General features: G+C 37.1%; 1 protein-coding gene across 1 annotated transcript in view; it reads left to right on the top strand.

The window, feature by feature from the left end:
* The window catches only part of Es2 (ess-2 splicing factor homolog), a 102,666-nt gene that overhangs the window by 77,175 nt on the left and 7,735 nt on the right, over positions 1–17,756 (top strand). Inside the window, exon 6 of the mRNA XM_090400352.1 lies at positions 11,520–11,745. Within this exon, the coding sequence (XP_090256478.1) occupies positions 11,520–11,745 (226 nt within the window). The remainder of the gene's footprint in view (positions 1–11,519; positions 11,746–17,756) is intronic.

The raw sequence follows: 17,756 nt of genomic DNA, 5'->3' as shown, positions 1-17,756 counted from the left end.
CACTTTCAACAACGCTCTCAAACCTATCTGGCACTACCTCGCAATTCTCTATCACACTGCTATTTTCTATATTCTGACTATTGTTAACGATATCACTCTCGCCACCCGAAACATGCTTGAGATCCTCATTCTCCTTACACTTTCTGCTCATATTAACTCCATGGAGGCATAAAAGTTTTACAGTGGCTGTATTGCATAATTCAGAAGGCCTGGTCAGATGGTCAAATTCCCAAGGATTGGAACAGAGCTCTCATAGTACCCATCTGTAAAAAAAAAAGGAAATAAAACTTAATTTGAGAATTACAGAAGTATTTCCCTACTGAGAGTTATTGGTAAGATTTATCATCATCATCATCAAATTCCTACCATGTACCCTCAAGGGGTGTACAGGATATGACAGTACTACATGAAAAAATTACATCATTACTAACTCCTATCTACAATTTTCCTCCAAATCAGTCTGTTACTTGTCAAGACTCCAACATTATTAGATCTTATATTTCTATCGTCTAAGGCACTTTGTACCGTATCAATCCACCTATATCTTGGTCTTCCTCTGGGTCGTTTTCCTGCCAACCTGGCAGAGAACACTTCTTTTGCTAATCTTTCCTCTCCCATTCTATTTAAGTGACCATACCACCTGAGATTAGCTCTGCTAACGCATTCCTGGATGCTGACAATGTCAAGTTCTTTCCTAATATCCTCATTTTTAATATGATATTGCCATTGATGCCATCTGTTCACGCCTCTAATCTTTCTCAGGACTCTCATATCTGCGGTCTCTAGTCTTTGGTCAAGTGTTTTACTTCTGACCCAGCTCTCAGATCCATAAGTTAAAACTGGTTTGAACACTGTCTTGTATACATCTAATTTAGTGTTCCGACTAATTTCTCTCTTATTCCATATGAATTTATTTAATTGACTTCCCACCATACCAGCTTTGTTGATTCTGTTGTCTATTTCTATATTTAATTTACCATCTTCAGTAAAAATCGTGCCGAAGTAGCTGAAATGTTTTACTTGTTCCACAGGTTGTCCATTCACAACACAGTTGACATTTTCAATGATTCTGCCTATTTTCATTGTCTTTGTCTTTTTATTGCTGACCTTCATACCATATCTATTACAACAGCAATTGAATTTAGTCAGAGAATCTTGCAAACTTGTAGCAGATTTATTTAGAAGTATAACATCATCCATATAAAGCAAACAGCTGACATTAACATCTCCAATTTTGATATCATGTTTAATACCACTTTCCTTCATAATGTGATCCATATAGATAATGAATAACAGAGGGGATAATGTACATCCTTGTCTCACACCAGATTTAACATTAAACCATCTTCCTGTACTTCCTTCAACTCTAAGGCTGCACTGCATAGTTCAGAAAGCCTGGACAGAGGGACGAATTCCCGATGATTGGAGTACAGCTCTCATAGTACCCATATATAAAAAGGGAAATAAAACTCTCAAGTGGTATAAAAGTCTGTAAGACTTTTATACCACCATACTTCAGCATTTCTGGTCGAATATCATCAACTCCTGCTGCCTTTCCACATTTCAAGCCTTTGATGGCTTTTTCTACTTCAAGTATGGATATGTATTCCTGACTGCATGCCTGGTCAGTATTTTTTACCACTGTGCTGTCTTCACTGCTTGTTTCATTTAGCAGTTTTTCAAAGTAATTACTCCATACTTCAAGGATATCTTTTTCACATGTTTTCATGTCACCTTTATCATCTCTAACTCCTTTTACAGCACTCTTTCCTCCATTCCTAAGCTTCTTCAACAACCTCCAGAATATTTTGCCACCTTCTTGATATTTATTTTCTATATTCTTGCCAAAGTCCTCCCATGACTTTTGTTTAGCTAGTTTTACACACTGTTTAGCTTTCTTACATTTGTCTCTGTATTCTGTAAGAGTAAAAGCTGACTTATTTGCCAGGAACTTTTGATATGCTTTCTTCTTTTCCTTCACTGCCTCTTTAACATCTTGTGTCCACCAGGGAGTTCTGATTTTTTTATCCTTGCACACAACCTCACCACATGCCTCTCTGGCAGAATCAATCAGTGTTTTCTTCAGAGTTTGCCACTGAAATCTCCAAGGTTTGATTCCTGTTCTCAAATTCTTTCATTTTCTTTTCAATAATCTTTCTGTATTTTAGTCTACAGTTCACATCTGAGAGCTGCTCAACTTTTATTCGCTTTAAAACTTTCTTACATGTTATTCTTTTCAATATGAAATTCAATTTTATCCTGCTCAAGACTAAATAGTGATCACTTCCAATTTCAAATCCTCTGTACGCTCTGGTGTCCTGCACCAGGGAAAACACATCACTATCAACAATAACATAGTCAATGAGACTTTTCTTATTCCTAGCCTCTTCTCTCCATGTGAATTTGTGCACATTTTTATGTTGGAACATGGTGTTAGTAATAACCAGTCCATGTCCTGAGCAGAAATCCAACAGATATTTGCCATTATTATTAGCTTTGCTCTTTTCTCCAAATTTTCCCAAAATATATTTTTGTATGTCTCACAATCATTTCCTACTCTGCTATTTAGATCCCCAACAAGGACCATCTTTTCATTTTTCATTGTGTCAGTTGCTTTTTCTAAAGCATCAAAAAATTCTTCCACATCTACCTTAGTAGAACCTTCTATTGGACCATAGGCACAAATAAGTCTCATTGTCCAGTTCCCCATTCTCATATTTGCCCACATTACTCTACTTGAGACTGACTGCCATTCAAGAAGATTAGCCTTGTATTTTGTGTTGAATACTATGGCTACTCCTTCTTTTCCTTGATTGTCATTGCCTGAATATAACATTTTGTATTTATTGCTCAGAAAGATCTCACCAGTTTTGGTCTTTTTTGTTTCAGTCACCCCTATTATGTCGATCTGGTACTTATCTAATTCCTCAGCTAGCTCCATTTCTTTGCCATTCAGGCTTCTTACGTTGATAGTACCGATCTTTAACTCTGTGGCGATATTGAGTTGGGGTTTGTTTTCAGATTTGTTCCAGTAGCTGACTTTCGCTGTTCGCCCTGGTTCCCTGGCAAAAACAACGGGGGCCTTGTTTAACCGGGTGACGCCCCACCCGGCATGAAATTTTGTCATGTTGTACCATAATTTTTCATTTTGGTTTAACCAGTAAGAATTCAATTTGGTCGGCTAAATCCCAAATTGCCAGCCCATCCTCGTTCGTTCAGTATCAAAGTAGATACCCAACAGGGTGCACCCCGAGAAGGTGAGGATTGGACATTAGGTCAGAAGCCCTGGTTGGTTCTCTGCATTCCTTTAAAGGCTATGTGGAGGTCTCCTCTCAGTTATACAGCTTTGACCCTTAAGCACCCCTGGTAAGATTTATGCAAGTATAATTGAGAAAAGGCTAAGGAAAGCTGGAAGGGAAGCTTGGTGAAGAACAAGCTAGATTCAGTCCAAATAGAGGTTGTAAGTATCGGATTTTCACTTTAAGACAAATAGTTGAGAAATCTTGTGAATATAATAAGGATTTGTATTTACGTTTTGTTGATCTGGAAAAGGCATATGATTAGTTGCCAAGAGAAAAAGCTATTCAATACACTACAGTTGTATTGTGTCAGTGGGGCATTATATCAAGCAGTACATAGTCTATTTAATTTAAGCTGTACGTCAGCAGTTAGAATTGAAAGAGGTACAAAAAGATGATCTGAGGTAAAATCAGGTATACAACAAGGGTGCACATTATCTCCATTGTTATTCATTATCTATTTGGATCACATTGTGAAGGAAAGTAGTAATAAATCTGATTTAAAAATTGACAATGTTAATCTTAGCTCTTTACTTTAGTAAAGAGCTAAGATTAACATTGTCAATTTTTAAATGTAGATGATGTTATATTTCTGAGTAAATTCAACAAAGCCTAAGATTCTCTGACTAAATTGAATAACTGTTGTTATAAATTTGGTATGAAAATTAGCAATAAAAAGACAAAGGCAATGAAAATAGGCAGAAACATTGAAAACATCAAATGTATCCTGAATGGTGAACCTATAGAACAAGTAAAACATTTGAGCTATTTAGGCACAATATTTAGTGAAGATAGTAAATTAAATAGACAACAGAATAAGTAAAGCTGAAGGAATTGGATTTTATGCGGTCATTAAGGGATAACTATCTGCAACAGCATGTAATGGAAAATACTAGGGGTCAGAGAGTGCTTGACCTAGTAATTACATCTGAGGATTTGGCTGTAACAAATATGACCACATTGCCACCAATCGATGAGAGTGATCATATGGTCTTGACTTGGGAGGTGGCTAAAGGTGTAGAATTTTCAATTAAGACAGGGTACATGTGGAATTATTGGGCTGGAAAGTATGACAAGCTTAGGAGTTTGATTGGTTTAGTGCCATGGCATGTACAACTGCAAGGACTAGAAGTCGATAGTGCTTGGGAGGTAGTTAAGAAGTGTTTGAATGAAGCAATGGCTGACTGTATACCTAGAGTCCGAATATTAAATCAAGTAGGGGTTAAATGGATGAATAACACCATTAAGCTTGAGCTGCAAAAAAAGAAACAACTATCGAGAGAATTTAAGGAGAAAGGTGACCAGCAGGCACACGAACGGTATAAAGCGTAGGCCAGAAGGGTAACGAGTGTGGTAAGAAAAGCAAAAAAGGATTACAAAAGAACATTGGCCATGCAGGCTAATGAGAATCCTAAACAGTTTTTTAGATATGTAGCAAGTAAAAGGAAAAATGTACATGGCAGAATGATTTTAAAGAATGCCGATGGTAGGGAGGTAACTGAATCAGTTGATATAGTTGAGTTACTGAGTGAGCACTTTGCAAGAATATATCATCCAGGTGGTGACATTGCAGAAACGAATGTACCAGTAGATTATACGGGAATTGTGGTGAATGAAGTGGAGGTGAGTAGTCTATTGCATAACCTCAATTTCAATACATCTGTGGGATTGGATGGTATACCAGCTCGTGTTATACGAGAAGCAGCTAAAGAATTGTCAGTACCCTTGACCATTTTGTTTAATTTGAGTCTCCAGTCTGGGTTAGTCCCGAGGGGGTGGAAAGAGGGGAAAATAGTTCCACTGCATAAAGGTGGTTCGAAGACTGCTGTTGTAAATTACCGACTGATTAGCATATCAGGAATCATTGTCAAGGTCTTAGAGAAATTAGTCAAGAAAAGAATACAGGATTGGATAGATGAAAATGGGATATTGTATGGGGGACAATATCTTGTTTCAGGAGTGGAGTCTTAAAGACGGCTTGTGACTAGTGGAGTGCCACAGGGCTCTGTTCTTGGACGACTGCTTTTCAATTTGTTCATCAATGATATAGAAAAGGATTTGAGAGGAAGTGTTCACTTGTTTGCTGATGATGCAAAGTTGGGTAGAGCAATTATGAGTGCACAGGATGTCAAAATTTTACAGGATGATTTGGATAGTTTGGAGGACTGGGCTAGGAAAAATGGATGTCAATTTAATGTGCCAAAGTATAAGGTTATGCACTTTGGGGTGAAAAGAATAGCAGCAGTATATCGCATTGGTGGACCCGTACTCCAGGAGATTGATGAGGCCAGGGATTTGGGAGTGTTGGTGGATAGGGAATTGAAGTTTAGGGGGCACATTGCAAAAGTGACTAAAACAGCTCACCAAATCACTTAGCTTCTGAAAAATACTTTAACATGCAGAGACAAACAAGTTGTTGTTCCTCTGTATCGAGCCTTGATAAGACCCCATCTCGACTACTGTGCCCAGTTATGGGCACCAGGGTTTCTTCGTGATGGGGAGGAAGTGGAGAGGATCCAGATACGAGTGACCAAGATGATAGCAGGTCTGTGGAATGAACCTTATGAGAATAGGGTGAAGATTTGTGGGTTGCAGAAATTGGTCGATGGGTGAAGGAGGGGGTGATATGATTGAGACATTCAAATTACTGAAGGGTTTCTATAAGATTGATCCAGAAGATATTTTTGAAAATGTGACTGGTGGTGGGAGGACTAGGGGGCCATGCATGGAAGCTGGGCAAGAGCGTGGTTGACAAGGGTGTTAGAGCTAGGTTTTTTACTTGGAGAGTAGTGAATGAGTGGAATAAGCTTCCAGAGTCTGTTGTGGGTGCTACGACCGTGAATGAGTTCAAGGCAAGGTATGATACTGTGTGAATGTTGAATAGTTGTTCTTGACATGATGTTAGGGCCTCCCTCGATGAGTCTGTCGACTCCTTGGAGTTGCCCGGAACAATAATAATAATAATAAAAGCTGGTATGGTAGGACATCATCTGGATAAATTTATATGGAATAAGAAAAAAATAATTCCAAGCACTAAATTAGCTATATACAAGACAATGTTCAAACCAATTTTAACTTATGGATCCAAGAGCTGAGTTAGAAATAAAAGACTTGATCAAAGACTAGAGACCTCTGATATGAGAGTTCTGAGAAAGATTAACGGAGTGAACAGATGGCATCGTTGGTAGTATTTCATCAAAGATGAGGATATTAGAAAAGAATTCACCATTGTTAGCACTCAGGAATGTGTAAGTATAGCTAATCTCTGTCACTTAAACAGAATGGAAGAGGAAAGATTAGCAAAATAAGTTCTTTGGCAGTAATAAGACACCCAGAAGAACACCAAAATATAGATTAGATTGATACATGGTCTCAGCTAACTTCTGATCAATAATTTCCCTCCAATCAGAAGTTAGTGATGGTGTAAATTTTTCATGTAGTGCTATATAATTATCTTGTCCCCCCCCGATGGTACATATCAGGAATTTGATGATGATGAATTCATTATTAAAACACATAAACCAAAAAGTCTGTCCTGTATCAATACTGTGCTAAAGTAAATTTACCACTACCAAATTATTCTTTATAATAATTTATTCCTTCATTCCCTTTAAATTTACTATAGTTATGGCATTGCTGTAGTTACAATTAAAAACGAAAATACGGTAATGCTATAACTATAGTAAATTTAAGTATGAACTGGTGTCATATATACGGAGGAATTTTTTTGCAATTTTTAATTGCTGACATGCTTCTCAGTTGCCAGTTTATTTTGAATTTTGATTTGTAATTTTCAATTATATGTACATTCATGTTTAAAAGAATTTTTCATCAACATTTTTATATGAAATAAAAGATAACTGGAATGAATGCAATACAGAAAAAAAATTTGCTTGGTATTCAGAAAAACACTATTAGGCTGCTTCATCTTCCTACAGCATTACCAAATTATTTACCAACAATCAATTTCTTTAACTATTTTGCATCTGTCTACATAATCATGGTAACTGAAATGTTAAAATAACATCAGTTCATGTCATTTTTAAAAGTCAAAATGTAACAAAAAATTTAAATCATTATTACATTTTCATCATTGATCAAAAAAAAGAGTGACATATCTTCTTCTGAATTTGTAATACTTGGATTTCTCCTGGAAGTTGTCATTCTTACAAGTCAGAAGATACTGCTTCATTCTTGGAAAATGCAAAAATTAAGAGAATAAATCAAGTGGGAGTTCAATGGACGAATAACACAATTAAGCTGGAACTGCAAAAACAAAGAAACAATTGTGGAGAGAATTTAAGGAGAAAGGTGACCTGTATGCACATGAACAGTACAAGGCGCATGCCAGAAGGGTAACTGGTGTGGTAAGAAAAGCAAAAGCAGATTATGAAAGGAAGTTAGCAACGCATGCTAAAGAGAATCCCAAACAGTTCTTTCAATATGCTGCAAATAAAAGAAAAAATGTATATGGCAGAATGATTTTAAGGAATGTTGATGGTAGGAAAGTAACTGAATCAGTCAAAGTAGTAGAATTACTAAGTGAACACTTTGCAAGAGTATATCATCCAGGCAGTGATATTGCAGGAATGAAAGAACTGGTGGCTTATATGGGAACTGAGGTGAATAGCATATTACAGAACCTTAATATAAATACATCTGTGGGATTTTTTTTTTATATTGGGCCCATATACGAGAGGTTGCTGGTCAACCTATAGTACGTTAGTACCGTATATGGGTAGTGGGTTGGGAAAGGAGAAACTTGTTTACATTTGATTTAAAAGCCTCTATGTTGTATTCCTTGGGAAATACGTAGGGGGGGGGGGGGAGAAGACTATTCCACAGTACTGCAATAGCAGGGATGAAGGAGAAGGAAAAGAAACTTGTTCTGTGGGTTTCAAGGTGTACTGTGAAAGGATGTTGGGTGGCAGCTGTACGTGTTTCAGTGGGATTAGTACAGAATAGGGGAATTATTGATGCTGTTTTGGATGAACATTTTCCATGGAAATATTTATAGAATATACAAATCACAGAGACCAAGCGTTTGTGTGAAAGTGAAGGGAGTGAGTTGGTGAGAGATGGGTGATTTATCAATCTAATTGCTCTCCTCTGTATTGAGTCAAGCATTTTGAGGGAGCTTTTAGGAGCCCCACTCCAAATGTGAGAGCAGTATTTGATAGCTTGGCGGATTTGTGATTTGTATAATGTTAACAGCTGTTTAGAGATGAAGTAGCGTCTTGAGCGAAAGAGAAAACCTAGTTTTTTGGAAGCTGAGGATGCAGTGGTTGTGATGTGTTTATGCCAGGAGAGGCTTGATGTCAGGGTAATTCCGAGAAGAGAGATCTCATCTTGTCTGGGAATTTGAGTATTATCAAAAACAATGTTGGGGGAAAATGGTTCTTTTTTGTGAGAAATAAGACAGAATTAGGTTTTATTAGCGTCGAAGTTGACGAGGTTATCTGAGCCCCATTGGAGGATGGCTTGGAAGTCAGAATTAAGGGCAGTGGTGGTTGATGTTCTGTGGGTTGTGTAGAATAGGGTTTGTCAAATGAGAGGGAGGAGTGTAATGTGCTGTCGTCTGCAAAACTGTGTATTGGGTTAGAGGTCAACTGAAGTAGGTCATTGATATATAGAAGGAAGAGGGTCAGCGAGAGAACTGAACCTTGTTGGACTCCAGCATTAGTTGGATGGTGAGAGGATATGGAGCCATCTACCATCACACAGTGTTCGTCCAGACAGGAAGCTGGCAATCCATCTGCAGAAGTCCTGAGACAGCCCAAATGATGAGAGTTTGCTTTGTGCCAGACCCGGTCAAAGGCTTTAGAGATATCAAGTGCAACTACTTGGGATTCGCCGAATTTCTCTATGACATTTGTCCAGCGATGGGTGATGTATGAGAGTAGATCTCCTGTTGATCGGCTTCGATGGAATCCATACTGGTGGTCGCTTAATAGTTGGGCACCTTCAAGGTAGAGTAGAAGTTGAGAGTTGTTAGTTTTCTCCATCATTTTAGATAGGACTGAAGTGAGTGAGATAGGGCGGTAGTTAGATGGCACTGATTTGTCACCCTTGTTAGGAATGGGTTGAATGTGGGCCAGTTTCCAGGCTTTGGGATATATATATACCAGTGGAGTAAGAGAGTGTGTACAGACTGCATAGGATAGGAGTCAGTTCTGTTGTGCAGACTTTCAGGACAATTGGAGGAATGCCATCAGGGCCAGGAGACTTTTTTTGTGTCTAATTTAGACAACAGTTTATGATATCTTTTTCGCAAAAGGATACAGGAGGCATTGCATGTTGGGCAGTTGGAATGACTGGAGGGCATTTGATGGTATATCAGCTTGAGTCTTACATGAAGCAGCAAAAGAATTGTCAGTGTCCTTGACCATATTGTTTAATATAAGTCTCAGCTCTGGGTTAGTCCTGAGGGGTGGAAAGAGGGGGAAAATTGCATAAAGGAGGCTCCAAGACTGCTGTTGCAGATTACTGACTGATCAGCATATCATGAGTCAATGTCAAAGTATTGGAGAAGTCGGTCAGGAGCAAAATACAAGAATGGATAGATGGAAATGGGATACTGTATGGGGAGGGGAGGGGGGGTTTGTGAATGGTAGATCATGCCTCAGTAACTTGCTCACATTTTATAATACAGTGATGGCTAAATTGGATAAGGGTAATGAGTTTACAGTGATACTTCTGGACTTTGTGAAGACCTTTGACAGGATGCTTCATGATATTCTAATCATTAAACTGCAGCACATGGGGGATGGATTTAGGGTTGATGAGATGGATAGGAGGGTGGTTGATGGAGAGATATCAGAGAGTAGTTTATTCAGGAGTAGAATCCAAAAGAAGGCCTGTGACTAGTGGTATGCTGCAGGGTTTTCTTGGACCATTGCTATTTAATTTGTTCATTAATGATATAGGAAAGGATATCAGAGGAAATGTTCAGTTATTCGCCAATAATGCAAAGTTGGGTATAGCAATAGTGAATACATATGATGTCAAAATTTTGCAGGGTGATTTGGATCGATTGACAGACTGGGCTAAGGAGAATGGATATTAGTTTAATGTGGCAAAGTCTAAGGTTATGCATTTTGGGGTGAATAGATTATCAGCAGTATACCACATTGGTGGAACCGTATTCCAAGAAATTGACGAAGCCAGAGACTTGGGAGTGTTAGAGGATAGGGCGTTATTCAAGTTTAGGAGGCACATAGAAAAAGTAGCTAAATCAGCTCGTCAGATCACTTGATTTATGAAGAATATTTTGATGAGCAGAGACAAGCAGATTATTGTTCCTCTTTATCGAGTCTTGATAAGATCCCATCTTGACTACTATGCACAGATCTGGGCACCAGGGTTTCTTGGGAGGAGATAGAGAGGATCCAGAGGCAAGTGACACCAAGATGGTAGCTGGTCTATGGAATGAACCTTACAAGAACAGATTGAAGATTTGTGGGTTACAGAAACTGGTTGATAGGTGGAAAAGGGGTGATATAATTGAGACTTTCAAATAACTGAGAGGTTTTTACAAGATTAATTCAGAGGAAATTTTTCATAACAGGTGTGGTGGTGGTGGGAGAACTAGGGGCCATCCATGAAAACTGATCAAGGGTGTTAGAACTAGGTTTTTTACTTGGAAAGTGGTGAATGAGTGGAATAAGCTGCCAGAGTCTGTTGTGGGTGCCATGAACGTGAATGAGTTCAAAGCCAAAGTATGATATATACTTTGCGAATGCTGAGTAGTTCTTGACATGATGTTAAGGGCCTCCCTCGATGAGTTTAAGGACTCCTTGGAGTTGCCCCCTAATAATAATAATTAACATTGGAGTACAGTTTATAACAATGATGTGCTTTGTCTATTTGAAAGATCTGTGTTTGATTTCCGATCTACTAGGCGAAGATTTACAAGGATTGTTCAACTTAAACAATGATGGAAGGATTTTCTTCCATGTTTTTCATGTTTTTTTCCCTATCAAACATGGTGATTAGCCACAAAACATAATTTACAGATGCGATACACTTTTTTCATAATGTTAGTTACTTTTGTTGAATCGAAGCACCAGTCAGCCAATTCTGGAAATAGCTGTTAGGAAGATTATCGATAATGCCACCTGTCCCTTACAATTTGTCATAAAGTTTTATTTAAATTATTTTGTTTCAGTGATCAGTTTTATACTACTGTTAGTTTGTAATTACTACTGATTGGAATTTTAGGCGTTGCAGATACACCACTCATGACATGGGGTGAAATTGAAGGAACTCCATTCCGTCTTGATGGCAGTGATACACCTTTATCTCAAAATGCTGGTGGACCACAGTTTAAGATACCAGAACCTCCTGCGAGGGAGAGAATAGCTTTATCACTGGCAGATAAAGCAGCAAAACAACATAGAACTAAAAAACAGGAAGCACTGAAGAGAGTTCATTCAAGTTTCCTAAGGTATAAATATGAAATTTAGTTGTTTTATGTTTTAAATTATTTGTTGTTATTGTTTTACAATATAGTGATATTTATGATTTTAAGTATGTAATATAGTGAGGCTGTGTAGCTCAGTGGATGTGGCGTTTGCACACCACGGCGCTTGGCCGCATGAAGGAAGACTTGGTTTCGAGTCTAGTCGGTGACTAGAGGAAATTTTTCTAAGCCTTTTTTCGACCGGTTCCCAAGTTAGTTGATCTCTGGCACGAGCAAGTGGGTTTTTCGTCCTGTAAACTCAAGAAAATCGACCGTAGAACCTACATTATTTCAGACATTAAATACGAGTGTTAGGTTTAGGGACCACGAGATGGCGGCACCTGTAGAGCCGTCTCTCTTCACTGCATGCCGCTTAATTAGTGATAGCCTTGAGCCAGCTAACTCTGATTGGGTACCAGTGGAGATTGAACTGCCCACTCAGTCTCCAAAAGTTAGATAGGGCTAAAAATGGCCTCTCCTACTCCCTGTATATACGGGAATAAAAAGGCGTTAGCTGCTTTTTTTTTTAGCTGAGTATGTAATATAACAAGGGAGAGGGACATCACTGAATGATAGGAGCACGTCATGTCTCTTTCTCCCTCAGAAGAGATAAAAAGAAATATGGGACTCCTTGTAACCCTAATTTTCACCCAGCACGTTATTCCTTTGCACTTGTGGATCTTGCCTTTTCGTAGCATCTTTCCCGTTAGGTCGCAATGTGTCGTATATGCGTGCGTGGCCACTTGAGGCAACTTACTAATCCGGTGTCTTGCCCATGTACTTTGACCTTATAATCTCAGTTAGTTATATGCAATTTACACAGTAATTCTTTTATATCAATTCTAACAGAAGATATATATATAACAAATTCATTGTCTAACATACAATTTAGTAGGTATTTTACACGGGAATATTTACAAGTTTTACACTGATTACGGTATCCAATATTTGTCAGGCTATATACAACTTATACTAAAATACAAGCATATCCTTTTCAAGGGTTTTAACTTGTCAAATTATGAATGAAACATTCCTTAGTGAATTGTATTCATTCACAATTTAACATCTTGACTTTCTGAATTATGCAGTGTAGCCTCAGAAAGCCTAATTTCGGATGATTGGAATATAGCTCTCATAATATCCATATGTGAAAAAAAGGAAAATGAAATAGTGTGAGAATCAAGAGGCATTTCCATATTGAGTGCTGTAAGTAAGATTTATGTAAGTAAGCTTGAGAAGACTAAGAAAAATTGTGGGAGACCAAATAGAGCTTGTTTGTCGGGGGGGGGGGGATTTTTGCTTAAATACATAGTTGAGAAATCATGGGAATATAACAAGGATGTCTATTTGGATTTTGTATAACATGGCATATGATAATGTGCCAAGAGAACATCCTTTCAAAATGCTGCTAAGTTATATTGATCAAGTGGTGCATAAAGTGTAATCTGCAGAGCAGAGAATATTTATCATGTATTGTAGTTCTGGATTAACCTTTCATATGTAGGTGGAAGGGTTTTTTCCCCTCTCAGAAACTTATGTACTGTATTTCATCCCAGAAAAACAGTCATGCCAGCTAGAGAACATATGTAATTAACAGATGTGTATATTATGTTTAGATCTCAACCTTAGAAGCCTAAACTGTAACTACAACAAAATCCAAAACCAAACTTAAGTTGTAAGCCAATTCTAACTTAAGTAGTTAGAATCAAAGTGTACAGGAAGATTATGTCCAAGTGGATATAAGGCAAAGATGCATGCTATCTCCACTGTTATTATTCTTCTATGTGAATCACATTATGAAAGAATGTACCATTAAACCTGGAGATAAACTCAAAAACTTATGTAAATAATGTTAAATCCAGTACAGATCTTCAGAACCTGTTATGATAAATTTGATATGAAAATCAGCAATAAAAAGATAAACAATGAAAATAGGCAGAACAAATAAAACTTCAGCTACTTGGCACAATTTTAGTAAGGATTTTTTTTTGTATATTTTTTATAGTAATCCATCTACAAAAGTGGTTTTCTTTGTAAGAAAGCAAAGCAGTATCTAAACAAAAGTCATGTGAAGACTTAGGTAAGAATATAAAGGATAAATATCAGGAGAGTGCAAAATGTTCTGGAGGATAAGTATTTATTCAAACTGGATATGTATTATCTCTAAACTTAACAACACAGGAAAAAACTTATCTATTATTCAGTTTCTTAATTGGCTATCTAGTGATCATTAAACTGGTGTGCTGAGTTGAATCACACTAGAATGTCTTTAAATAATGGATAATTTTCATTCATCAAGCTAGGTTTAAGCCAAGTCAAGGTTGTCAGGATCAGATCTTTGCTTCTATGACAAACAGTTGAGAAATCATGAGAATGTAGCAAGGATCTGTAGAATCCTTGTAGAATCTTATAGAATCCTTTTAGAGATGGAGGAAAGAATCCAGAGACAAGTGACTAAGCTGTTGACAGGTATATCATTTCCTCTCTTTTTCTGATCAATTAAATTTTGTAATTTACACACCTTCAATCTATCCTCATAGGGAACTTTCCACAGACCTTTCAACAGCTTGTGTTACATCCTGAATGAAGAACTTTATTAAAGAAATAATTCATTCAGGATTTAACAAATCAGAAAAACCAGCTGAGAGAAAAAACTTGTACTCGAGCAGAAGAATTAAAAGTACTAACTATAAATGGAAATAGAATTACCTTCTTTTAGTAGAATTGTAAGACCATCTAAAGAACTTTGTGTATAAATTAGTATTATATGAATGCATCATGTATACAATGAATGGGTAAATTAGATGTAAACAATAGTCCAAAGGTCACGAGCGTGCCTGAGGCATTGGCAATCTCGGAAAGTGACGCACATTCGTTTCCTGGAAGATGCTGCGAGAAATCTCGCGATGCACCGAAATTCCTGCGGAAAAGTAAGAGGCGCTATCGCGGCTAGTAACAGGGTGCTAAAAAGGTGGGAAGTAAGAGAGAATAAAAAGGGTTTGCATCCCTTTCTGAAGGCTTTTTTCGCCTATTTTTGCTGAATGATGATTCGACTTCTCTCGTGGACTGGTAGTTCCTGATGGTGTTTCTTGGTGATGGTTCGATATCGGAAGGTGTGCCTTTCCCTTCGATGTCTAAATTTCTGCTGGTACTAAAGCGTGAGATGTCGGCATATGCTGCCTTCGCTGAAAGTTCTGACGGAATAATATCGCGGACGTATATTATGAACCGGCAGCTAGAAACGAGGATGGTCCGAAACAGATCGAGAATAGACGAGGGGAAAATGCCAGGTGCAGAGCATAGCTTAATCTGATGACCATAGTGACCCACCACGTGATTGCAGGCTTATGGAAGTATCGAAGGGTAATTCAAACAAAGAAGGACAGTTCAGACGAGATCCTGCCCCAAGAAATGGTAAAGTACAGATTTTGTTGTATAATTACCCAGTCGGAAAAAGGGAAAGATCATTGTAGTGTATTTAATCGAGCATGGACAGTATTTAAGAACTTTAAGTGAATATTTAGCAGTGGCTAATGTCCATAAGACAAATTGTTAGGAATGATTATAGATGATTGTGACTAGTTTAATATGCAAGACTAACATAGTAGGTAGAAAATTGAGTAGAAGTGTGTAATGTGTATATTATGTGTGTTAAATCTCTTAACTCAAAAGAAGGATTTATTGTTCATGCATTAGAGTATTAATCAGTTTGATAAAGTTTGATTTAGCATGTCATTGAACTAATGGAAAGTGAGATTGGTCTAAGTGCATATTATGTCTTTAGATTCCAATAAATGTGTTTTTCTTTTATACCTGAGTTTTGCCTGTGATGTGAACCAAAACTATCACTCATTAATCTGAAACTTTAGCAGAGGGGGGTTGAAAGAAAGGTATATCATGTTGTTATAGGTTACGACTGCAAGCCAGAATTTACTTAGCCACAGTAAAGCGTTTAATTTATGAATTTAAGCACTAAATTTATTCACCTTTGTGCACCAAAAGTCTGGAAAAGTCTCCCTGAATAAGAGTCCCCTCTATTCTAAGATATTGGCTGGCGCAGCATTAAAAAATAAATTTGTCAATATCTGAAGAGGAGACGGCCACAGAAAGAAATTAGAGGATTCATTTCTTTTAGCAAGGAATAACCTTTAACAGTCAGGGTAAGCACATGAGTAAAATTAGGAATCGGCCAGAGATATAGAATTTGCTTTCCTTATAGAATGAACACGTAAGAAGTGATACAGATATTAGAGTCAAGGAAATTTTGTACCTCTTGTAGTTAAAGTAGAGAGGTTAAATTCATAAAGGAAGTATTATAGGAACAGCAAATATTTAACAAATGTCACAGATTGAAAAAATATAACACTTGGTCACTTGTCTCTGGATCCTCTCCTCTACTTCCTGATCCCCAAGGATCAGAAAGTAATGGAAAGAATCTGTGCCCAGCAGTCAAGATGCAGCAAAATCATAATCTTATAAAGAGGGATAATCTCCCAGTCCTTGTTAGTATTTTTCAACATCCAAGTAATCCTTTGAACTATTTTGCTTACTTTTACCATATACTCTCTGAACCATTGCTGTTTACCATTACCCTCACATTTCTAGTTTCATCAATTTCCTGCATTCAGTACCATCAGTGTGATACATAGTATGTAATCTTGTCAAATGGAAGTCCATATAATATAATCTTACATTTTGCAACATTTAATTAATGACCCTTATTCCTTTGTCTACAATGGCAATTTATTTAAATCATGCAGCAAAATATCCATATCACCTTTATTAACTGTTGCCCAGTTTTGCATCATCAACAAGCAGCTGAATATCTTTCCCTTGCATCATTCCTGTTTCTTTAATATGCAAATTAAAGAGTAGTGGCTCTGATGCAGAGCCTTAAGGCACTCCACTAGTCATTCTCGTTCTCCTAGGTTTCCCTCCCCATTCATGTCATCAGCTTCACATCCATTCCCATTTGTTCCGACTTATGTAATAATTTTCCATGTGTTATTCTGTCAGATGCTTTTGCAAAGTTGGCAGTGTCATCATGGTATAGCCATTTCCCTTTCACAGCACTGTGCTGTCCATCATAAAGTTCGTGTCCACCCATTCCTGGGTTTTATCTTTAACCAACTTTTTCAATTGTAGCACGGAATGTAGGAAGCATCACACACAGAGAAGATGAAGTTGATGAACAGCTGAAGCAAGCAAACTTAAAGATATGTTTAATTTTGAAAAAAGGTATCAAAGAAACAAATAGCTATGTGCAAATCTATAATGGAGTAAAAAAAAAGAAGGGCAAAGGCCAGTACAATGATTATGATATGCGAATCTGTATTGTATATTATAACTATTGGAATAAAAAATTGATAGAAATTAGACTCAAAACATTAAGAGGCCACATAACAGTAATCAGCATTTATGCACCAGAAGAGGGAAAAGAAGTAGTAATGCCTTTTATAAAGAATTACAGAATGTCATAGATTTAAAAATAAATAAATAAAATTAAAAAAAAAGCTATTTACTGCTAGCAGGAGATTTAAATGCCAGAATATGAAATAGAAATTCCAAACAAATAGGGAAATTTGATGAAGATATCCATAATTAATAATGGATGCAAACTGTGGAATTTTGTCATTTATAATAATATGAGAATAATGAACTTGATATTTCAACATAAAGAAATACATAAATATATATGGTCAGCCAGATAATATGTCAGTTATTGATTATATTATCACAAATGCTAAGTTAGCTGAGTTAATCCTAGATGTAAGAGCACATCAAGGTTTTGAATTGAACCTCATAATCATTATATGTTAATCGCAAAAAATCTGATTTAAACCAAAATGGCTAAAAATAAATAAATGGAAAATCCCTACATGACAATCATGTTGGCAACAATATCAAAAATGCACTGATGAAAAACAGAAATCACATAGAATGAAATGACATAGAGGAGGAATGGGAAAATTTGAAGCAAATCCTGACAAAAGAAA

The sequence above is a fragment of the Typopeltis vanoorti genome, chromosome 11 (assembly GCF_054136105.1).
Source record: "Typopeltis vanoorti isolate ZY-2024b chromosome 11, IOZ_Tvanoo_1.0, whole genome shotgun sequence".
NCBI classification, from domain to species: domain Eukaryota; kingdom Metazoa; phylum Arthropoda; class Arachnida; order Uropygi; family Thelyphonidae; genus Typopeltis; species Typopeltis vanoorti.
This window is presented reverse-complemented; position numbering and strand designations above follow the sequence as displayed.